The sequence below is a fragment of the Ictidomys tridecemlineatus genome, chromosome 7 (genome assembly GCF_052094955.1).
Source record: "Ictidomys tridecemlineatus isolate mIctTri1 chromosome 7, mIctTri1.hap1, whole genome shotgun sequence".
Taxonomy (NCBI): domain Eukaryota; kingdom Metazoa; phylum Chordata; class Mammalia; order Rodentia; family Sciuridae; genus Ictidomys; species Ictidomys tridecemlineatus.
Genome location: NC_135483.1, coordinates 156,872,861 through 156,897,774, shown reverse-complemented (window position 1 = coordinate 156,897,774; position 24,914 = coordinate 156,872,861). Strand labels below are relative to the sequence as shown.

General features: G+C 40.3%; 1 protein-coding gene across 5 annotated transcripts in view; it reads right to left on the bottom strand.

The window, feature by feature from the left end:
- The window catches only part of Myo1b (myosin IB), a 168,438-nt gene that overhangs the window by 104,487 nt on the left and 39,037 nt on the right, over positions 1 to 24,914 (bottom strand). For all 5 annotated transcript variants that reach the window (XM_078017761.1, XM_040294619.2, XM_078017760.1 and 2 more), the window contains exon 3: positions 12,248 to 12,363. In XM_078017761.1, coding sequence (XP_077873887.1) covers positions 12,248 to 12,363 — 116 coding nt within the window. The remainder of the gene's footprint in view (positions 1 to 12,247; positions 12,364 to 24,914) is intronic.

Genomic DNA, 24,914 nt, shown 5'->3' with positions numbered 1-24,914 from the left:
ATGGCCACCTGTTTCAGAAACTCCTTCTTCAAGACTCACTGCAGGTGGCACCTTTAGAATCTCTAAACCGCCCCAATTTTTCTGTGCTTCCAACTTATTTCTTGCCTTTGCAAGCACCGTTGGCCCTCTGTGTCATCAGGTTCCCCATCTGTGGATTCAACAGAACTGCAGATTGAAAATACTAGAAAATAAAATTGTACTGAACATGTACAAACTATTTTTCTTATCACTGTTCCCTAAGTGATATAGTATCACAAAAATTTACATGGCACTCGTATTGTATTAGGTATTATAAATAAGAGATGATGCAAAGAAAACTGGAGGATTGTGTGGCTTATATGCAAATGCTATACCCTTTAATATAAGGAACAGATGGATTTGGGTATCCTGAGAGGGTCCTGGAACCAATTTCCCATGGATGAACCCAGGGATGACTACAGGCTGTTACATTAAAATGAAAGGCTTGGGCTGGGGTTGTAGCTCAGTGATAGAGGGTTTGCCTAGCATGTATGAAGCACTGGGTTTGATTCTCAGCACCACATATAAATAAATAAAATCTGACAACTAAAAAGAAATATTTTTTAAAAATGACAGGCTTACGTAGCCATACCCCTCCCCCACAAAAGCTCCTTAAAGAGAGAGGCCATGTCTTCTACACAGTTTCAAATCAACAGCCCCCAAATTCATTCATTTGTGCAGCCAAAGACTTTATGGAGTGGTTGCACCATGCCAGGCATGTTGTAGATTCATGGACATGTGAAACAAAGCCCCTGTCCTCATGGAGATAACACTCAAGGCAGGAGGTAAACAGAAACAGATGACCACACAGTGCAATGCCAGGTCATGACAAAGGTTGTGAAGAAAAGTAGTCTAGGAGTAATGAGTGACTGGGGCAGGGAAGCATGCCAGCCCTGGGGGGAGGGATGACGCCAGGAGCATATGGCACATCCTAGTAGCAGCAAGGAAACCAGTGTGGCCAGGAAGTAAGAAATGCAGGCAGAGAGGAGGCCACAGTCCAGATCAAGTGGAGCCTGGCAGACCACACAGAAGCCACTACAGGTTTCTGAGCAGCAAAGGAAAGCAATCTGGCAGGTATCTTTGAAAGAGATGGCTCTAGACAACTGTACCAACTCTGTTGAAGAAAAGATGATCGGGAGGTGAGAGGGATGAGGAGGAGCCATCAGTAGAGCAGAAGCAAAGAGAACAGAAAGGAGGAAAAGGACAACCACTGTGGCAGTGGAGGTAGCAAGGGAAGGTCAGGCAGGGATCACACCTGATGCTGGAATGGGTGTGGGGTGGGAGAAGGGGAAGAAAAGGTTTATAGAGTGAGTAACCAAGGGTGGTGCTGCCACTCCCAAGGCCAGGAAAGGAGAGGGAGCAGGGCAATCCTGAGTCTGGCCTGAAGCATGCTAAAGTGTGTGTGCCATGTCTTGTGACATCCAGGGAGATGTCAAAAAGTTGAATGTGGCTGAGTCTCCTGCAGCTCCAGCTGGAGACCACTGCACACCAAGGGCATTCAAAGCTCACAAGGCTCATGGAAGAGGTGCCTACAGAGGAGAAAAGGAAAAGACACAGAGCTGAGCCCTGGGATGTGTCAACTCAAGCATAAGAGGCACCTCCAATGCAGGGTCAAGAGGAGGCAGCCCTCAGGGTGGGAAAACAGAACAGTATGGAGGCCACAATGCCAAGGAGCTGGTCACGGTGTCAAACATCACTGATAATTAAAGGAAGAGGAGGATTCAAAATTGACTAGTGGGCAACAAGGATGATCTTGAAAAGAACTGTTTTAGTGAAGTGGGAAAATGATTGCTTGACAACAGTGACTTGACTGTTATCAAAGGAGATAAACTGGGAAAAATAAGTGCAACCAACTTTATCACAGTTTTTAAATACAGGTAAAAACACAAACAGGATGATAGCTGGGAAACTGGATTCAAGAGAAAAAAAGTAATGTGTATGTTGGTGGGAGTGGGAGAGGCAGAAAAAAAAAGTTGATAATGTAGTAGAGATGGGAGAGCAGGCCTTGAGGAGTGGGGGTGGAGAGGGTGGGGTCCCTGCACACACACACACACACACACACAGGAGCTGGCTGAGACCGGAGCTGGACAGCCTAGTCTTCATAACATTCAAATGTTTACTGAGTTGTTGAATCACCTCTAGATATGTTTGGGAAAAGGTGGCCCACTAATTTGGGTTTCTAAGATACCATTATAGACAGTTCAATATGACCCTAGCTTCAAGGAAGCTAATATTCAGGCATTCGGGTCAAGCTTTCTAAGATGACTCATGAAAAATGCATGCACAGTGTGAGTATACTACATATACAACCAGAGATATGAAAACTTGAGCTCCATATATGTATGTAATAAGAATGATAATGCATTCTGCTATTATATATAAATTTTTAAAACAGAAAAAAATGATTGCACATATATGAACCTTGTTTCAGATTCCCAGCACAGAGCCCTTAAAACCTTTGGAATTTCCTGAGTAATAGGAGTGTCTTTATTATTCATGAAAAGGCCCGTTTCACCCATACCTGAGGTTAGACTAACAAGGTGACTCATCATGAAGCCTCTAGGTATCTTCAGGATGGGGGTGTTCACCAGAAAGCCCAAGCCTGTGACTAGAAGGTGAGCACATTCACTTACCAGAGGGGAGTCCTGGTGGATGAACACACTGATGTGCTAGGGAGGTGGCACACCTAGAAGGTGTGTAAGCTTTATACCCACCCCACCCCCAAATGTGGCCTGCGCCTCTCTTCCATGTGACTGTTCCTTCCTCCTGTCCTTTAGATGTTAAGTAAGTTGTTCTAACCAATTCTCGAAATTGAAGGGAGCACGGGGCCATGGAAACCCCTGAATTTATGGTTGTCGCGACGGAAGTGTGAGTAGCCAGGGCACTCCATCTGTGGCCAGCATCTGAAGTGGGAGGGAGCCTCTGACCCGTGAAGCCTGTGTTAACACTGCATAGTTAGTGTCACAGGTGGTGACCAGTTAGACATCCACTTAGTGTTGGGAGAATTTGTTAGTGTTAACAAAAACCATATATACTTGGTGTCAGAAATGATATTAGAAAACACACATCTATGGCAAAAGGGCAAAAGGGAAGTCCAAGGAAACTCATGACAGCAGTCCATATCTCGATGCTGAAATTTAAATTGAAGGAATGAGAAAACAGAACTTAAAAAACCCGTGCTTCCCTAAAAATAAATACAGGTATAACCAATAACTCTTAAATGCAGAAAACGGGGTGGGGGGCAGTACCTAGCGGGTCTGATTTGCTTCCCAAGCCATAAACACCTTAAGAGGAAGTTTCGACCAAAGCAATACAGCCCATGAGCTCAGAGCCAGGGACAGCTGAGCATGAGTTAATAATTACCTTAAAAATAAAACAACTGTATGGTGAACTCATACACCAAAGAGGGAATCAAATTTTAACTGAAACCCTTCAGAAGCACACATGGAAAACTGTAAACAGCAAGTGTCTGAGCACAAGCAGAAGGGGTCCAACCTAGGAAATGTAAGCCTACCATCTTCCCCAGTCCAACCAAACCACCCTCACCACAGTGGGAACTGAACAAGGAGGTGCAGGCAAGAAGCCCTCTACTCCAAGACCATACCACACCCTTCCAGGTACCCACTGTGTTACAGAACACTTAGACTTTTCCTTGGAAATATCTCCCAACCCAGATAAGCTTTCTGTCCTTGTCCCTTCTGGTCATAAGTCCCTCTTGCCCTGTGTCCTCAGAGAACAGTCCAAATTCCAAGGCTGACCTTATAGCTCTTCTACCTGCTTAGTACAAATTCTGAGCACACAAGCTCTTCCTGCCCAGGCCTGGCCTTCCTCTTCTATCTCGTCTCCCCCTCCCTAGCATGCACCCTGTGTTCCACCTAGGGAACCACACAAATTTAGATCTGACAGGCCCTGCTGTTCTGTCTCCCTACACCTTCACATCTACCATACCCTCTGCCTAAAACATTTTCTCCCAGCTCATCACATGGCTCACCCGCTTACTCCTCAAGGAAGACACTGAACTATCACAGTCTCAATACGGCATTGCCTGGCTACCCTAATCAAATAGTACAGCACACCACCCTCATGCCCCTTCCCTTCGCTTCTCCATAAGCACTTGGCACTAGCTAAAATATCATTTATTCCATTTACTTCTCTTACATGTGGTTGTCTCTCTCTGTGCTATAATGTAAGCCAGTGGAGCCAAGATTTCCTCCCATTTTATCCCTAGTAGCTAATGCTAGTGTCTGGCATACAGTAGGCACTCAAATAATGTATGCTGAATGCTGGGTCAACATTCTTCCCTTGGAATCCGATTCCTCATCCATGCAATAAATTCATCCTTCAAAGATTGTCCATCAATCCACTGTCCTGCTTCCTCACACCTTCTCCACAGGAGGCTGGACCATTTACTGCCCACACTCACTCCATGGTACAATTAGCAATCACACTGGCATGACCGGAAATACCAGAACATGTCCCTGCCTTTTTTTTTTTTTTTTTTTGAGGGGGGGCGCATTTCTCTCCCTTCTGAAGTTATTTATGTAGTGGTCTGGCTCCTGCACCAGGCTGTGCACCCATAAAGACAAATTCATATCCTCAGTACCTCACATATGTTGTGGAAGCTTAAACATGTTTATCAAAATGAATAATTACTTCCTCTTGGGGATTTCAGATCCCAAAGATAAGCTAGAGCTGGGAGGAAGCAGACCCTGGACCATGGGGGAAGCATCACGTACGTGATGGCCTGGTACATGGGGCCCTGTTCCCCTTTACAGGAGTTTCTGCCCCTGTGACAGACCCAGGCCCATCCTTATTTCCCCAGTCTCCTGAGTATGGGCCCCATACTCACTTTGTGGGGCTCTGTTTATCATCCCTGCATTATGCCAGGCTCTGTCGAAAACTCCTACATGTTCCCTTTACCCTATTACCTGGACCTACTGCCGCACAAAGCAGGGCAATAGGGGTGGGGGGCAGCATCTTCACCATACTCCCTAAGCACGCCCTTTCTCCTGCAGGGCTCCCCAAGTGTATTCCAACTGTAGTTCTATTTTTCAGGGATTAAATATTAGTCTAACCCTTTTCAGGGCCGTGGCCTCCATGCCACTATTCCGCCTGAAATGAATCTTTTCCAGAATATTATAGGATTTCTCAGGGCCTGTCAAAGACCAGGAGTAACATTCTGGCAGGAAATGGCCTATTTTGCTCAGACCCAAACATTGCCCTAAAGATCGTATCACTGCAGTTATCATGTATGCTGATGAGAACATGAGCTTTGCTTACAAATAGCCTTTTCAAAATAAATTCTCTCAAGTCTGAGATATGCATTTGGTGAGAATGGATATTACTTCTCATTAGGAGCCTAGAAATTAGAATTCTGGGAGCTTCCTAGACATACCAGAAACACAAGGAACACATGTATTATTATATCACAGAGATTTTCATGATAAAAAAACATGAGGCTGGGGCTGGGGTTGTAGTTCAGTGGCAGAGTGCTTGCCTAGCATGTGTAAGGCACTGGGTTTGATCCTTAGCATCACTTAAAAATAAACAAATAAAACAAAGACATTCTGTCCCTCTACAATGAAAACCAAAAATTAGAAAGAAAAAAAAAAATTAGGCTGGCACCACACCAACCTTCCTTCTTTAGTTGAAGAAGCTTTGTAATCTGAAAGTGAAATCAGCAGAGGTCTCTTTCTGCCAAGAGACTATATTCTAAAAGAAGCTACTCTGAAATAACCCCAATGAAGCAATATTCTCCCGGGAATAAATGTTTAGGAGTCAAAAGCGGTAAATTCAATTCATGGAGCATTTATAGAAGCTGAGTATGTGCTAGGCCCAGGGATATTTTCCATCAAGAATCATGAGTCAGGAAGCTTTCAAGTGAGCAGCTGAACTCCCTCACCACATGGACACTGCACTGCTGAAATGAAACGCATGTCTCTGAGTCAAGAAGTTTTATAATCCATAGATTAGAATCCAGAGTCAAATAAATATCCCCAAAGACAAAACACCTGCCTTCTGCTTATTTGAACCCATGATGATTATAAATGGGAAAGGACCACGCTGTTTCCAAGATGCGTTATTACACAAGATGTTAATATTAGGTGTCTTAGTTGGGGAATAGGTCAGAGTTCTGATTCCCTCCTGCACAGGTTACTCATGCAGGTTAGAGACAAGAGATGATTTGCAGACCACAACCCATCCTCTATTGACTTGGATTACTTCAGAGACAATGGCTCCAAAGGGTGTTTTATAAGAATACCACTGAAAATCACTTTTTCTCTTTCACCAAAGTCTCCCTTCCCCTGGTCTTCCCTTTTTCCCTGATAGTGTGAACAATCTTGGCCTCTGAACACTTCAATCAGAGTATTATCTCCCTAATGAAGATGAGAATTTTGCTTGCTCACTGCTGTATTCCCGGGCCCAACAGGGTTCCTAGCACATGGTAAGCTCTCGGTAAATATTGGCTCAGTAAATGAATGACTTTTCCAAGGCAGTAAGTAGAAAGCATGCTAGAGGAGAAAACATAAAACACTTCTCTGCACTTGGTGTTTTGGGAGATACTACATCAATTGAAGACTCAACTATTTCAAAAGTAAAATGAGAAATAGTATAACAGCCTCAGGAACATCACATCAACACACATAACGCACCTTTAAGACAATACTTTCACACAGGCTACTCAAGCAACCTCTACAAAAATGCATTATCTAATTGTCACTAGAGTTCCTAAAGAATCACAGTTTTATTCACAAACTGTCTTATTCTCTGTGTTGTAGAGAAAAATATTTGTTATATAACAATGCCTAGTCTTCAGCCCTGGACCCTTAACCTAAGCTTTCTGTACACCCAACCATAGCACTCATACATTTTGAGATATAATCAGAAAAGTTCTTTACGACATTCATCTAGTTCTCCTTGAATGCAGGACTCAACACACAAGCATTCTAGCAATGTCACTCTACAGGCTATGGCATGTGGTCCTGCAAAACCAGTGTCTACAAATTGAAAGGTTAAAATTTCCAGAGACAGAGAGGCCTCATGTCTGGACAACTGACATTAGCAACATCCAAAATCCTCCCACTAATTATTTTCCCATTTTTATGTAAGAGTAACCAAAATTTTTTCAACACTTTAAGTCATTTTTCAAAGTTTTCAAAATTTATTGGTGGAGTTTTTCATTTACAAAAATGGAAAGACTGCTTGCTTCAAACAGTGCTTGAAACCCCTAATATAACATGACTGCCACATTATAGCCTAATTTAAGACGGAGTCAAGCTCTCTCCTGCACTGTGACTGCCAAGTAGGATTGGTAGCAGGTGCCATGATATATTCTTCCTTCCAGTAGCAAGTTCCTCCAACAAGCACGCAGACAACATGAACAAACTGAAACTGCAAAATATACTTAAAGAACAACATAAAAATAATATTTTAACTCATTTTTTAACAAAAATTCATTATATTATCTTTTTTTAAAACTCAACATCCTAACAAGACGGTTTTACTGAACTGTCAAATATGAGATAATACAGGCCACGTGGAATGAAAAATTATTCAAAATCCCTTTTGTTTCACAGTTCCTGAGCTCTTAAAAAAAAAAAAAAAAAAAGGAGTGGGCTGAGGCTACAGCAATCTAAGGCAGTTCTGATTGAACCCATTTACTGAGTTGTCTGAAATATACAAAGTCCTTCCTGGGATAGAGTTTTCTTTTTGATCCTTATTTTTAAAGAATTTAAAAATCACACTGGAGAGGCATTCTTTACCCAATTAGAAACACACTGTAGATTCTGCCATATTTCCCTGAGGACCCCACCCAGTGATATCATGCTCAAAAGGTGCAGGTCTACCTACAAGAAGATAGGAATCTAGAGAAAGTAAGGGAGCCCCACAAAGAGCTGGATATCTGGGGGACCAAACATCTCACAGATGACAACAGAGAAATGTTTATGAAAGAAATTTAAGAAACCACTCTCTCTTTATATCACTCATTTGTACATTTCTACTATCTGAAAGGCATGTAAACATTTTTTAATTATCTGAATCTTAAAGAAAGATAAATGTGGGATACCTTCAAATACATGAATTATAAGGAAGCTACATGCTTCTACAGACTAACAGTGAACAACATCTCAAATCAAATTCCAAATGAAACCTGGAATAACTGGCAAAGTTTTCAAAGTCTGAGCATCTGGTAAGTTGTTTTCTATTCAAATTAAAATCAAACTCTTGAAATGGTTAAAGTTAAGATGTGTTAAAAGTCTTTTGTCACCTTATCCCCTTATATCAAAAAACTCCTATCTGATAATGCCAGGCTGGGTGTTATTAGGGAACCAAGCTAGCACTGACCCTGTTTCTCCTGTTTCAATATACCATCAAAGAAGGATATTCACAAATAATAATGTAGGAAGACACATTAACAGAAGTAGACAATGTCCCACCAAAGAGGAGTAAGTGGTGAGAAAGAGCTTGTAAAAATACTGGAATATTATTGAGATATTATTATTATTATTATTACTGAGATAACATGAGAATACCCTCATAGCTTATTATTACAAATAAAATAATTATCATTGTTAACAGCCGCAGCTATCCCTTACTTCAGGATTATGGCAGATTCCATAACAAGCACTTCACATACACTGATCATTTCACAATCTAAGTATCAAAGAGATATTTATCTCCAACAAAAATCCTATGAGTTAATAATTATCTTCCCATTGACAGAGTGTATCACTTAACTTCTCTAAATTAAAGCCTCTTCAAGAAATTTGCTGAAGATTACAAAACTCATAAATGGGAGACAGCTCTCCCATTTCCACTCCCAGTCCTATTCCACAGAGTCTTACTGACCTCTTCCCAAATTCCAGTGCTACCAACACCCTGTGAGCAAATGCTGACTCCACAGGTGAGGCTGACATCAGTCAGATAATCCCTCCAGCAAATGCTACACTCTGGCAGATCTGCGTCAGCAGGGCAGAGGTGAGGGAAGGTCCTTCCCTGAGCAGGTCTGAAGCCATCTGAGCTCTGATGGAAGAGCAGCAGCTGCTTTGGAGCAGAAGACAGGAAAAGCCTTCCAGACAGGAGACCCAGAAGGCAGAGATGCTGTGGTGAGGGGGCATGTGTGAGGCTGAGCACTGGAAGAGTGAAGGAAGATGGAGACCAGAGTGACATGAAGCTGACAAATTTAGATGCATTAGGTGCAATTTTACCTTGTTCACAATGTACAATGGGCTGCAGGCCACGGTACAGAGTTTATCTTTGTCCTCAATACAATGAGAATTCATTTTATCTTACTGCTGGTGACAGTTTTCTTTGGAAGGTGTAGCAGGGTAGCCCTGCCACTTTGCCTCTTATAGGAATCTTTCAAGGCAGAAATAAAAAGTAGTTCCAAAGCATGAACTACTTTTTTTCTAGACTAGACATCTATTACACATCTAAACATCCCTAAACTGGAGATTTGAGCTGAAAATGAAGTATGGTTTGTGGATTAGACTCTGAGAGTAAACTGAGGCATAGTCACTTTCCTTGGAGGAATTGGGGTGTAGAAGCATAGGCAACCCAAACATAGAGGAATGTAAGCACACAGCACAAGGCCCTGCCATGAAAATCTCAAGAGCCCACTTTCAGATTCACACCCAAGCTCCACTACCATTTGCTATGTAGCTTTAGATAAATTACTTGGTCTTTCGGTAACAATTTCTCCATTTGTAATAGAATCTACCTCACAGGATTATTTTCACAGTGAAATAAGTTAAAATACATGGAGGATAGTAGGGTAGTAGCTTTACATAGCAAATACTCAATAAATGCCACAATTACTACTATTATTTATTATTATTATAAAGGATTATGATATGCAATAAGCAGTTAAAAAGGGGGGGAAAAACTATAAATATACATCTGAGACAACATGCAGCATGTTCTCAAATTTGAACTGCATAAGAATTACCCAGAAAGCTTACGGAAAAATGTAGGTTCCTCGATAGTCAGAGTTAAGGCCCAGGAAACTATAGTTTCCATGAGTCCCTGGGGGATTCTGACATTGTTACTCCAACCAACATACTCTAAGAAACAAGGCCTCAACATGTAAAATTTAAAATAAGTGTTCAGACATCAAATAATATGTTTCATTGCAAAATTCTAACAATAGGGATGACTTTATAAAGCTAATTTTCAGATTTTTTTTAAGGCACAATGGAACTTGCAAAATCTACTTATAGAAAAAAGCTGAATAATCAGAATCCATTTGATCTGTAAAACATATAGCACTCAGTTTTTAATAACCATTTTCGTATATTACTTAAATCTTTACTTCCAAATCTAAATGTCTCTCAGTGCTACATTATTAAGAGAAAATAAAAGAAACACCTACACAGTAGGGTGTGTGTGTGTGTGTGTGTGTGTGTGTGTGTGTGTATGTGTGTGTATTGTTTAATCATGAGACCTTGGTTTTTTTTAATCAAAAGTAACAAAGTCAATTTTAATCACACAGGAAAAGGAAAACTCTTTCTGCTAAGATACAACTAAGATTTTCTGTAGGTTTTCATGTTCATCTAGGGTTTCTCAGCCTTAGCACAACTGACACTGTGAACAGATAATTCTGTATTGTAGGGGCTGCAGTGTGCCCTGCAGTGTGCCCTGCAGGATGTTCAGCATCCCTAATCTCCACCCATGAGCAGAACCCTCCATCCTCAGTGTGAAAAGCAAAAATGTCTCCAGACATTGTCAAGTAGCCTCAGGACCAAAATCAGCCCTGCTTAAAAACTACTGCTTTCACTATAAAGACTCTGAAGGATGTCAGTTTAACCATTTTCAAATGTCACTCCAGGTTCTCAAAAACCAATCACTCCTTTCCCCAATCGAGACATCTTCCCAACATTTCCTCTTCAACATTTACACACACGTGCATTTATATGTATTTCATGACATCATGGAATTGTTTTCAACATGCCATCTATTTTCAGGGAGAAAGGAAGATGCCATTACTAAAGGTAATAATGGTGATAACAACACCCTTGGAGACACTTGACCCTTCTCAAGGCAGTTTGGAATACACTAGTCCCAGCCCAGTATTCAGCAGCAGGTCCCAAATATTTTAAATCCACATTGAACAGTTTATCACAGAAAAGTGCTGTCTTCCAACACATCTCTGCAAGTCACCCTGGGTCACTTGAAGCAACTGATAACAGCAAGAACATGAATTCTTTACAACACCTGCAGAGGAAGGGGTAGGAAATGTTTCTGCCCAAGTAGCAGCAAGAAGCCTGAGGCTCTCCATTCATTCCACAACTTGGCCCAACTTGGCATCTTGCTCTTTTGTGTTCTTTCCACTCAATTGTGGATATGAGACCACAAACAGTGAACAGATTCCTCTTGGAAATCAGTAAGTGTACATTAATTTAGAAATAAAAAGATTAAGATATTGTTTGTGATGATTTTTGAGGATTCTCCTTCTAACTCTCTGTGAGACATTTTTATTTGGGGAATCAAAAGTTCTAGGTTCTAAAAATTCACTTCTGCCGCTGAATCCACCAAGTCTAAGAATACTTCCCTTAGGGTTATTTTTCAGTCATTCAAACTAGAAAAAAAAATTTGGGTGGTAAAAACTGACAGAATCATTTCAACATCTCGTAGGCAAGTCAATGAAGAACTCACTTTGAAAGAACAGACAAAAGGAATCTACTGGCTTTTTGAAGGAACTGTGTATACCCTCAAACCACCTCTTCAGAAAACTCACACAGGTGACTAATTCAGAGAAAAAAAGCCAGTGGCCTATCCCATGAAGCTGGTGAACAACATCCTTGAAGTTCATTACCAACTGAAGATACTGTTTGGCTCTTTTACCCAAACTATCATCACACAACCCAACACTTGGGATCTGCCTTAACCCAAAAAAAAAAAAAAAAAAAAAAAGAGTTAAAAACTGTTGCTTGGTTTCTCTTAATAAACAATACACATTCCAGTTTTATTTGCAAAACTAATTACCGGCAGCTGCTGCTACTTACATAGAATTTTTAACAGAAAATATTTTACACGCTCAAGTATTCTGCCTTTTTAAAAAAATTTAAAATAAGGCATAACTACTAACTTCTACATTCCTTTAACTGGTCTAAAAAGAAAAAAATGATGAAATCATTTCCCTGAGACTCAAAGGAGACAGCTGCACACATCTGTCAACTACACATCTCAGCATTAAAAGAGAAAATTAGTGCTTTAACACCATACTTACATGTGCGGGCTCAGTTCATAAAAATTTCTGTTTCTGTAATCTTCCACTTTCTCTGGAGAATAAATGGGCAAGGACCGGTAGGGGTTAACAGATATAACCACACTTCCAATATATGTCTGTAAAAGAAAGAATAAAATATTTGGATAAGTACAGAGATGCATTCAAACATTTTAAAGTTTACTGTTATTTTATTCCATCCTTTTATAACCAATATTCTACTGTTTCACCATTGAGTTTTGTTTTGAGTTTTGGGTTTGTTTTGGGTTTTTTTTGGTTGTTTTTTTTTTTTTTTTTTTGTACCAGGGATTGAACTCAGGGGTACTCAACCACTAAGTCACATCCCTAGCCCTATTCTTTTGTATTTTATTTAGAGAGAGAGTCTCATTGAGTTGCTCAGTGCCTCACCATTGCTGAGGCTGGCTTTGAACTCGAAATCCTTCTACCTCAGCTTCCCAAGCTGCTGGGATTACAAGTGTGCACCACCATGGCTCAGCTCACATTTCAAGAACACTCTGAATCTCTGAAGATGAACAAGATGAACAGTAATGTTTGTCCATTTTGCATTATTTATGGAAAGGTTTAAAAATACCTCACAAAATAAATCTCTAGATCAATTTATGATTCTGGATAAGTGCTCTCCAAAGCCCTTGCCATGCCTGCCACAATTTTCATCACCAACAACTGCTAACTATAAGCAAGAGCCACACCTTGACAGTGGGAAGCTGGTGTTTCCCCTTCTTTTTCATCCTCCTGTTTCAAGCACTGGTGACCCAAGTTTCCCCTCCTCCCAATCCGCTCCCACACCCATACCTAACCAACAGGATCCTCCCTTCCACACTGCCCTGTAAGCTTGTCAGTCTCTACAGTGGGCTCAAACAACAGACAATTCAGTATTAGAGTCACAGTTCTCCCTGGGAGATGTGAACAACATAATTTCATATTATACCTAATGCACTGCAATACCGGAATTTAAGCCTAGAATTTAAATGTACTTTTCAAAGGAAAGTAGGTTTAATGTCAAATTTACATGTAATGTGAAATTTAAAAATTCTTTCTGAGAGATCAGTGCAGTATTTTAACAGACACAAGCAAACCAGAACGTTATTTATCTTCCTTTCTCCTTCAAACTTAAATTCCTGGCAATGCAAGGTAGAATTTGGTCTAGTTCATTCTGTACAAGGCCTAGCAGAATGTCACAAGCAAGCCACCTACCAGGAAGCTCATCCTGGCAGCTCCACTTTCCTTTGTTTCAACACCATCAAGATAGTAGGATGGGGAAAGATGCAATAAACATATGCTTGATGAAGTTTTTGAAAAGCAAAAGAAAGAAGAGGAGGGTGAAGGGGCTCAACTCCAACTTGCCCACCTCGCAGAGCAGGTTTACTAACAAGTCTTTCCACTATTGCCACCACTGGGATTCTAGGAAATGGAAATTAAACAAAATAGAAAATAAAGAAACTGTAGAAAAGTTCTGCTGAATTTTTGGAGCCTGGGTCACAATGATTTTTTGTTAGAGTCCCCCAAACCTGAAGAACACAACATGCTTCCATCCTATGAGAACATATTCTTGGCAAGAGCAGACAAGACTGCTGTTGTAAGGCAAAGTTTGTTCCCATGCAATGTTTTGCATTTACTTCTGACATTCTGTCATTAGGAACCATGAAAACAGAGAATGACCCCAAGTTTCCTAATCGATTGCATTTAATGAGACATTTCTGAAAAGTGAATGGTCCCCTCACATTCCAACCCTCCTGGACAGGTAGAGGGGAGATGCTTAAGACAGAGTAACCATCTTAATAGCTCCTAAAACATCAGATTCAGTTACACTGGTAGATATTAAAGGAACATTAGCTATTCCTTTAATATCTATTGACTAAAAGATGAGCCTTTTTAAAAAAATTTTTTTCAGTTGTAGATGGACATAATATCTTTATTTTATTTATTTATTTTTATGTAGTGCTGAGAATTGAACCCAATGCCTCATGGGGTGCTAAGCAAGCACTCTACCACTGAGGTACACTCCCAGCCTCAAGACAAGATTTTTTAGGTTAAAAAAAGGACTTGAATCCTTCCCCTTTTGTTAAAAAAAAAAAAGTAATTTTTTTGATTGTAGTCATTTTTAAAATCTATAGATTTTATGTTAGCAGAGAAACCGATTACTGACTTGCTATTTAAAACCAAACCTCACAATGGCTAAATTCTTAATAAAAATCTGCCTCTGTGGCATTCTTGCATACAGAACAAACTTGGCTGCCTCAAAAGCAAACTCAAAAGCCATGTGATAAGGTCCAGGTTTCTTTCTGTTATTTGTGACTTTTATACATACTAAATTATGTGCTCCTCCCCACAGCTGTTCCCCTACCACCTAGAATAGGATTTGGTCCATTGATGATGTCTAATAACTATTGGTTAACTGAATGACTGATTTGCACCAGCACAGTCATTATTAAGAAAATCAGTGGTTCAAGGCACTGACTCTCATATAATTATTCTTATGTTAGAATATCAAATCAAATTCACTATATACAGCGCCCATTATTTTTATGAAGCCTGTATGTCCTGTGTTGCCCTTCAACAAATCCTTAAACCATATCCTTTCCTCTGGAGTTTCCTTTCCTACTGTGGTAGACTATTTGTAAAAATGTCCAGAAAAATCCCTTCCATCCCTATATGCATGCTCCCTACAAATCATGACTTTGTCACTCTTTCTATTAGGTTGTAGAATTTATTTGCTCACTCTTTGAATCTGGACTTGTCCATGTGACTTGATTTGATCAAACAAACATTAAACCAATGAGACCCAAGCAGAGGCTTGAAGCACAACTGTGTAGTAGAGTATGCCCCTGCCCCTTGGTTTTGATAATCTTGGCTAGAAGCCAATGATGTGAATGAGCTTGACCTTTCCTGCCAGAGGACAGGTGGAGAGCCAAGGCACCCTGCCCTCAGCCTGCCAGCTCATAAGGCCCTCCTAAATCACCTTGGCCCAGTGGGGCTACCAGATACCAAAAGTCAATAAGGTGATCCCAGAAGAGACCAGCAGAAGTCATAATTCTCTGGGTAAATTTTTGCAGTACATTAGGTCTAATATGAAATTTACCCAGAGAATTATAAGCAAATAATTAGTTGTTGTTTAAGGCCATTAATTTCTGAGACTTATTTGTTACGTAGTAACAATAACTGATAACACCTGCAAGGCTCAACAAACCAAAAAAGGGCCAAGCAGGACAAGCCTTATCAACCCAAATAAGCAAACGTTAAAAGAAACTGCACTCTCTCTCCATTCCACTCCCTGTGTATGGTCCAGGTATGTAACTTCTAGCTTAAACCCCCAGGACACCTGTTCTTCCTCTTTATGGTTTTCTTCTTTGAGATTTCCATTTGCATGAGCTAAAATTTAAATATTCCCATGTGTGTCCATAGAATAATTCAAACATTCAGTCACAATAGTCCTTCCTCTAAGACACAGAAAGACATTCCTGAGAGTGATGGGCTGGGTGGGGGTTAAAGTCCACTGCAGTTTTAGGCAGCCACATTAAAGGAACTGTAGTACCAGATTAAATCTTTTCAGGGATCAGAATAATAGGGAGTGACAGTTCATTTCTATATCAATAAACATCTGGACTTATAAATTATATCACTGGTATTTTCTTACTGCACCATGCTCTAAAAAGGACAGTAAACAGATTCCTAATTAAGTACCCAGCCTGTCACCTCCATGCTCCTGAACCTCAGCACCAGTAGCCCTCAGGAGTGACCATACCCCAAAACATGACCATGACCATCCCACTGCCCCGTGGAACCAGCCTCTAACATCTAGGATCAGGGAAGGGGAAAAAGGGAAGGTGAGAGAAAGAAGAAAAGGAAAAGTCCTATCTCTCCATAAAAGGCACATTCAATAGCAGGTTGTTTTTCACTTCTCAAGGGCAGAAGTTAAATCCAGAATGTACAAACATTCCTAAGTCAAAACCATCTCCATCTTCATATTTCAAGGATCTCTAGCCCTCCAAACAGACGCCCTCTGAATAACCAAACAATACTTGAGTTTCCCCACTGTGATTAGTACAAGTGACGTCTTTCCTGGGGGACCTTCAACCCAGCAACTTCCTTCTACAGAGCACAATTCAGAACCCAAAAGAAAGACCCGGAGCACTCAAACCTTGTAACCTAAAGGCCTGCATGGTATTCTGTAAGAGTTCTTCCAAACTCAGTCTGCAGAAGCTCTGTATCAAGAGGCTCAGGAAGGCCTGTGTATTTTATAATGAGTTCCCAGATAAACCAATGCATCACCAGGATTGAAAACCAATGCTCTCTCACCTTTAGTGCTCCCAGGACCAGCTTTTACTGGTCTTTCAATTGCAACAACCATGACTGTGCCTCTCTTAACCCATCTCCTATCTCACCTTCCCTTTTAAGTATCCTCCGATAATTAACTCTGAAAACATTTTGAAAAGAAAAGAAAAACCCTTCTAGTCCTACTTCCATTTCAGTCACATTTCTAATTGGTACATGGTATCTCAGCACACGACAGGAAAAGAATAGTTCATGTATAGATTGGGAGACCAAAATGTACCACCCTGTAGCAGTGTATTTCAAATGTTTGATGATGACTCATTGCAAGACACAAAATTTGGGAGCTGGGGTTGTGGCTCAGTGATAGAGCACTCACCTAGCACATGTGAGGCACAGATTCAAACCTCAACACCACATAAAAATAAATAAATAAAAATAATAGAAGATGGAGTTTAAAAAAAAAGGAAATTTTCATCACAACCAAGTATGTGTGTATGTACCTAATGATACAGACACACACATCTCTATATGAGATTAAAAACTTCACAAAACCCAAATACCCTTAATATATGCAATGCAATGACTTGTTCTGTTGTTGTTTAATCCTATTCATTACAACATTTTTTTTAAAACTGCTGGTCCTAACCCACTAAATGGTTTCCATGAGCCACTAATGGAATGAAACTTGCAGTTTAAAAAATAGTGCTGCAAGAATATTCCCCTTAACCTTTCTTTTAGTTACTGATTCCCTTGAAATACCAACAAAAGCCATGAATCTTCTCTTTAAAAAAAAAGCACACTCGTATAACCTGCATGTCAAGTTCGCACACAGTTGATAAACAGGTTAAGAATTCCCACCTCAAGGGAAGAAACAAAAGTCACTGATAGAAAAGGGAGAGATGTCAAAAAAGAAAGAAAAGAAGAAAAGAAGAAAAGAAGTGATCATGATAATTCTAAAACCATGAAATGTTCACAGTAAGTAAGACCCAAATGCCAGGCTCTGCCAGCCCTGAGAGTGTGTTATCACACTGAATCAGAACAGTATTCAGATTCAACAGCCAAAGGGAAAGAAAGTAGCCTGGTTTTGACTACAAGGATATATACGTTTTGGAATGACACCTAACCAAAAACTTAAAAAGGGAAGCACAGCTTTAATATTTTGAATCTCAATAACATGGAACAGTTCTCCATAAGGCCACATAAATAAAACATCAGTACACACAGAGAAGTCAGAGTGGTGTCACATCTTTTAAACCACAGTTCTTCCCAGCGAGGATTAAAATCTTCAGAAACTCTACCGCCTCAAAGTGGATATTTCGATTGCCCATATGAATTTTAAAATAAATTATTACTAAACCATAAAATACAAAGGAAGAAATCAACCATAACCTGTGTGCACCATGACAAGAAGTCTGATGCTTTTTCAAAGATGAAATTTTTCCAAAATAATTTTTTTAAGGCCCTACTTTTCTGGGGCTTTAACTAGGCATCCCATCTGCATTATCTACTCAGTTTTCTTATTTTTTTTCAGAATGAATTTTAACTATTTGTTCACATGTATCTGGGTTCCTTAAAACTCATCTCTAGGGACTGGGGTTGTGGCTCAGTGGTAAAGCACTTGCCTAGCATGTGTGAGGCACTGGATTCAATCCTCAGCACCACATAAAAATAAATATAAAAATAAATAAAATTAAAAATATAAATAAATTAATTAAATTAAGATATTAAAAAATTCATTTCTACACCTACACCTATTAAAGTGCTGGCAAATAATCTACAGTTACGTACCTTTTAACTAAATTATTCCTAAATCCACACAATATAGTTATGAACTTTCTCTTAATCTTAATGTCCTTAACAATGCAGCAACAAGGACACATTAACTAGCAGAAGTATACTCAAGATAAGGAGCCAATTATCAGTTCTTTTTCATCAGAGCATGCAATCCAAGCTAGTGGTTAGGCTTGGAAGGCTCTGGCAAAAAGTGGTCCAAAAGGAGCCCCTAGTCCCAGAAAACCTGGGCTACACAAAGCATCTTTGTTATGATTTGGATACAACGTGTCTCCCAAAAGCTCATGTGTGAGATAATTCAAGAACACTCAAAGGGGAACACATTAGACTGAGGAACAACTTTGATCCACTCATATGGATTAACGTGGTGGTAACCGTAAGCAGGTAGAGTGTGGCTGGAGGAGGTAGGTCACAGGGGTGTCATGCCTATGAGTATATATTTTCTCTCTGGGAATGGGAGCTCTGTCTCTCTGCTCCCTGACTCTCATATCCTGAATTGCTTTCCTCTGCCATGCCCTTCTGCGTGATGTTCTGCCTCACCTTGGGCCCATAGCAAAAGAGTCAGCCATTTATGCACTGAGACCTCTGAAACCACAAGCCCCAAATAAACTTTCCCTTCTCTAAATTGCTTTTATCAGGTCTTTGGGTCATAGTAACTAAAAAGCTGACTTAGTCTTCAACCTTCAAGAAACCAGAACCCCTGAGGGATGATGAAATTCTCAGACCTCCAGGAAGGGGTAAAAAGAAAAAAGGAAACAATCTTCTAGTGCAGAGGAAACTTTCCATCTCAAAAGAAAAGATTCCATCATAATCATCCCTTAACATCAGAGAAGGAAATCAGGAAAGAGGCAACAAAACAGGCAATTTACCTACATACCTTACGTAATTCGGTCATGTAATCTAAAATGAATGAAAGAAATATTAAAGAAGGTATGGGAGTCCCTTAAGTCTGAATCTCTAAATCATGCTACTTTCACCTCTGTAATAATAACAGCTCAAATGCAGGATGTCTCAGATCTTAGGAAAAAATTACCCATCACATAGCTGCACAATCAAACTGATCCCTAGTCGGAGTTTGGGCTACAACCATTTAACAAGCAAGCAACAAACTTATTAACAGCTTATTTTATGAAAACATCATGTTAGACATAATGAGAAGTAAAAGAATGTCCCGTGGTCTGTGCACCTGAGGGGTTCACAACATACCTTAACAGATGAGTCTTTTAGACAGAAAAACAAGACTTAACTACTCTAGCCACTGCAGCAGATGAAAAAGGTATTAAGTGATTCTTGCTAAATGAGTCATGAGTCTTCTTATCTTACTGTCTAAATGAATGCTCTGGGTTTAAGTGAAGGGCAGGCTCCTATGAACTGCAGGAGCGCCTGAGAGCTCCAGGGAAGGAAGGGAACCCAAGTAGATCTTGAAACCTATCAGCAAGGTACAAGAAAAACGGGGCTCAAGAGTGAGTATGAGCTCAGCTCTAACATGATACAGATGACACAAGGTTTCCCCAAAGAGTGGCACATGAGATTTTAGGTTTAAGGTCACAGTTGAAACACCTCCTTTTTCTTTTTTTTTCTTTTTAAATTTTGCTAACATTGTTTGTTTCAAATTTATTTTTTAAGGTATGAACTGCCAGGGACTCAAACAGATAGATAGATGTACACCCATGATCACATCAGCATTATTCACAATGGGCACGAGAGACCCAAATGCTCATCAACAGAGAATGGAAAAACAAAATGTGGATGATACATACAATGGAACATTATTCAGTCTTAAAAAGGAAGGAAATTCTGACACCTACTACAAATGGATTAACACATGGACAGAGGCACAAAGGCCAACCCAAGTACATTACAGGGACAGGAAATTGAACAGCTTCAGCCATCCTGTGAGTAATTAAGACTGGGATCAGATCACCAGCACTTTAAAGAAAATAAAAAAACAAATAATTTTTTTAAAAAGACTGGGGCCAGATTGTAGCAAGTCTGATTTCAAGGGGAGAAGTTTAAGAGCAGTTTTGAAGTGAAAAATCAGTGTATGCTGAGGGGTCAGATGGTGACACTGGCTGAATTTGAACCAGACCACCCTGACTTAAGTATTTGAATTTCTAACTCAGATTCTATGTCACACCCTATTAGTTATGCTTCTCATCTATCTGGAATAGCGTATAAACTATGGCTCCATATTATCCAGCAAGTTTTTTAGTTTTGTGTGAAGCTGGACCCATTATTTAACTTCTCCACACCCCTATGTCTTTCCTCATCTGTTCAGAAATAATGCCATTAATTCCTCCCTCATCCAACTCCGAGGGCGGAAAGAGACTGTGTCGAAGCACTAAACACCACGCATTCGCTAATCACAGCCTATTACAATTACATAAATTCAGGTTGGCTTTCCTAGAATCTATTGGCCACAGCGAAACAGTCAAGTCAGGAACTCGAATACCTATACAAAAAAAATGTTAATATGTCTACTAAACTCATTAATAAGTCTAATCTACAATGCCAAAGTCTCAAAGACTCTTCTAAAACAGTGTTGGTGTATAGGAAACTGATGGTCAGATGAGCACATGAGCTATGTCTTAATGAAACTAATATCAGAATTCTAGAATACCAAGAAAATAAGTATGTGAGACAAGCTGGTAGGAATCTTGGGCAATGACAACAAACTAACTTCTTCATGGTGAGGAATCTACCCTTTTCTGGGGACTCGGATGCTGGGAATTTGATCACAAGACATGAAAATCAAATTTGGGGGTATAGTTCAGTTGGTAGAGTGCTTCCCTCACAATCACAAGGCCCTGGGTTCAATAATCCCCAGCACCACACACACACACACACACACACCAAAAAAACGACTTATATACTGCAGTATATCTGTGAGACTTCCCAAATTCCCTTGAAGAGGGCATTTGTCTTTTGGTTTAAGATATGGTATGATCTACCAAAGCACTTTGGTTGTTTTTACACAGTTCAAAATTGTCCAAAATGGCCTAGATGAAAATTATAAGTATAAGGTCAATAACAGATTTCTAAGTATCTTTCTGAGACTTATAATTTAAAAAAATGTAATTTAGTGTGAACACTGACTTCTCTGGCCTCATAAGCACATTTGTGAGATATAAATAGCCCACTTGTACAGGGGAAGAAACTGGAGGTACCGGAATGAATGAAATGAATCACCCTTACAATGAGCAGAGTTTCATCCAAAGCTCTACTTCAAAGTTTGTGATGCCAGGAAACAGAACTGTGAAAGAAACAGTTCTTTCACCTGCTGGGCACAGAGATGCACACCCAGGAACCCTTGAAACCTATCAGCAAGGTACAAGAAAAGTGGGGCTCAAGAGTGAGTATGAGCTCAGCTCTAACATCAATGTGCCTTGTCCCCTGTATGTGCTCCTGCTGCTTTCGCCATCTGGTCTTCTCACCTACTCCACAGCCAGTCTAATTCGAAGAGTCTAACTTTTACAGTCTGCTGGTGCATGGCCCATCATGGCTTTCCTGATGTCACCACTGCCAGCATCTTGCTTCTGTTGACATTTTATTTTTCCAATATTTCTCTGGAGAAAGAATCTAACCCTGTTCATCTTATTATCCAGGCTGTGCCTTCAATCACTGGCCTCAGATCAGAAACCCATGAATAGCCCAAGAGGTCTTGCAAACCGTGGCTGCAAAAGACATCACCAGGCACTGTGGTCTAGTCTAAGATAGGCCTACACTACCATCATATTATAATCTTTTCTTCCTGGGCTTCCAGTCATTTCAGACTATAAATTAAAGGACTATATATGAGCTCGATGCCACACTGAAATGTCAGCTAAAAATATTTCCCCAGGCAGTCTTTATTTTAGAGCAGGATAATATAACACTGGCTATATCTTTACTGAGACAAACTCTGTAATGAGACAAATATTTTCCATACATATACCCTTCTCCAGACATAATACAGCTCTTTACTAAAGTACTGAGTGATCCTGGTTTTAGATATATTACTTGCTACCAGTCTGAAAAAATGTGGTTAACTGAGAGCAGCAATACAATAAAAATGAAATCTGTATAATGATTAACAGAAAAGAAGGGAGAGGAGGAGGCCCAAAGGGAAAGGAAAAAAGAGAAAGGCTCTTGCTATGGTTTACTAGTGGTGTGGTTGTCCCCTGGTGCTGGAAGCCTGGTCTAGGTTGTGGCAGTGTTGAGATGGTAGAAATTAAGAGATGGGCTCAGAAGGAAGTACTGAAGTCACTGGGGGCAACACCCTTAGAAGAAATGTAGGTTAGCTCCTTTCGAGAGAGGGCTGTCATAAAATGAGTGACTCTGGCCCATGAATCGCTGTTTTCCTGCCTTACCATATGATTTCTTCTGTGTACAGCCATGATGTCCCCTTCTGTTTCTCTGCCACACTGGGATACAGTCAGGAGACCCTCAACAGGACACCAGCAGCATGCTTTTGGACCCTCCAGCCATCAGAATCATGAGCCAAATAAATCTCTTTACTCACTTTATAAATACCCGGCCTCAGGTACTGTTAGCAACAGAAAATGGGCTAAGACAAATCTAACAAAAGGAAATCTCCATGTCTAAAACCTTAGAGAAAACCCATTGTGGTTTTCCAAGCTTTTTAGACGGTCATAGCACCTATAACATATACCACTCCTACTATGTGTCAGGCCTTGGACTAAGATGCCCCTTCATGTCTACCACGACTCCACAGGTCAGCATCACAACACCTATTTTACAGAAGAGACAACTTCAGCAACTTACAGTGGTCCCAGTGGCTGGGAGTGGCCAACATGCAAACCTAACTCTCTCAGCCCAAAGCCCAGGCCTCTCCCAAGATGCCACATGATGGCTCACCCTCCACCTCCTCCAAAGCACAGTTTAATAGACAAAATATCTTCTCTTTAAAAGTCAAGATTACCATCAGGGTTGGTGGCATACGCCTGTAATCCGAGTGACTCGGGAGGCTGAGGCAGGAGGATCATGAGTTCAAAGCCAGCCTCAGCAATGGCGAGGCACTAAGCAACTCAGTGAGATCCTATCTCTAAATAAAATACAAAATAGTGCTGGGGATGTGGCTCAGTGGTCCAGGACCCCTGAGTTCAAACACCGGTACCCAAAAGCAAAAAAAAGTACAGATAGCTGAAACAGATGCATACATATGTATGGAGTGGACAGTTAAACCAGCCACAAAACTGGCTACATACTTCTTGGATGAATGGCTACCCCTTCCTCCTCTACCTTGCGCACTCATTAAGGTAAAGGACCATGTGCCCTTCATCACAGTGACTGGGATAAAAATATTCTTCTCCCAAGATCTTCTCCCACCTTCCCAAGGGGCTGGGGGTGGGGGATGATCCTTCTAGTTGCTAACACTTTCTTTTGACTTTATAAGCCAGCATCATGTAATGATCATCTGTAACTTGAGAACCAAACGTACTTGTTCCATGTCACTACACTGTTAAGGGCTAACTCAACACAAGGCAGGAATCCTGAATGTCACCTCCAATATTCATCCAGATCATTTAGAGGCTGCCTTGTTCCAAAGCTAATACATTGTTCAATATAATACCCAATTATTTAGACAACTGAAAAGATTTTCATATTAGTGATGTCAAGTCAACAGGACTATCATCAAAAACATGAACTCTGCAATCAGACTTCCTGGGTATAAATCCTAGCTCCACCTCCTACTTACTGTGTAACCTTGGGGCAAGTTTCTTAGCCTCTCTGAGCCTAAGTTTTCTCATATATAAAATTAAGATAATTTTTAAAACTATAGCACTCTATGAGAAATAAATTAACTAAAAACATGTAAAGGGCTCAAAAGAGCATCTGGTACTAGCAAAGGCATATTAAATGTTTATTGTTATCCTTTATCATTTTACCAATGAGAAACCAGTTTCCAAGGAGTTTAGAGACATTCCCCAAGTCTCAAAGAAAACAGATGGCAGCACCAGAACTAGAGTTGCTCCTCCCGACTATTTCCAACAAAAGACACTTCTATAGCTGATGTGAGGGCTTTATTTCCTCCAGATTGAACTTCAGGTATGGCTTCAACCAGAATATTTAAATCAACATAATATAAATATTACACAAATATTTCACATACTCTATAGGGCTTGCAAGATGAAAGAACTAAGGTTGGTAAATAACCAATAAATGCATATCAACTTAAATTCTAAGAGGAAGAAAATTTCCAGTCACCAAAGGTTGATGAGAAAGCCTGCCTGAGTTGAAACTGAGAAGTTATTATCAAAAATGACTGTTATTATAAAAGTGTCCAGGAGATGGATTGTGCAAAGAAATTAGACACAATATTTCTCTTTGAATTCCTAATTTACTGTTTTCTACCAGCTCTATCTAGCCTTGTAATGTTGTGTCTCCATCCCAAACACCAAAGCCATATTCATGAAAACACACACGGTTTGATCTCCTGTGTGCTTGGGTCTACCTCTTCAAGGAGCTAAGTGCTGCTGGTAGCATTGGGATCCCACACAGTCACACCTAGGCACTTCATGACAATGAGTCCTACAGATCTCCTTTCTTCCCTGCTGGGTCTAGGAAGGAATGGAGGTAGCATTAA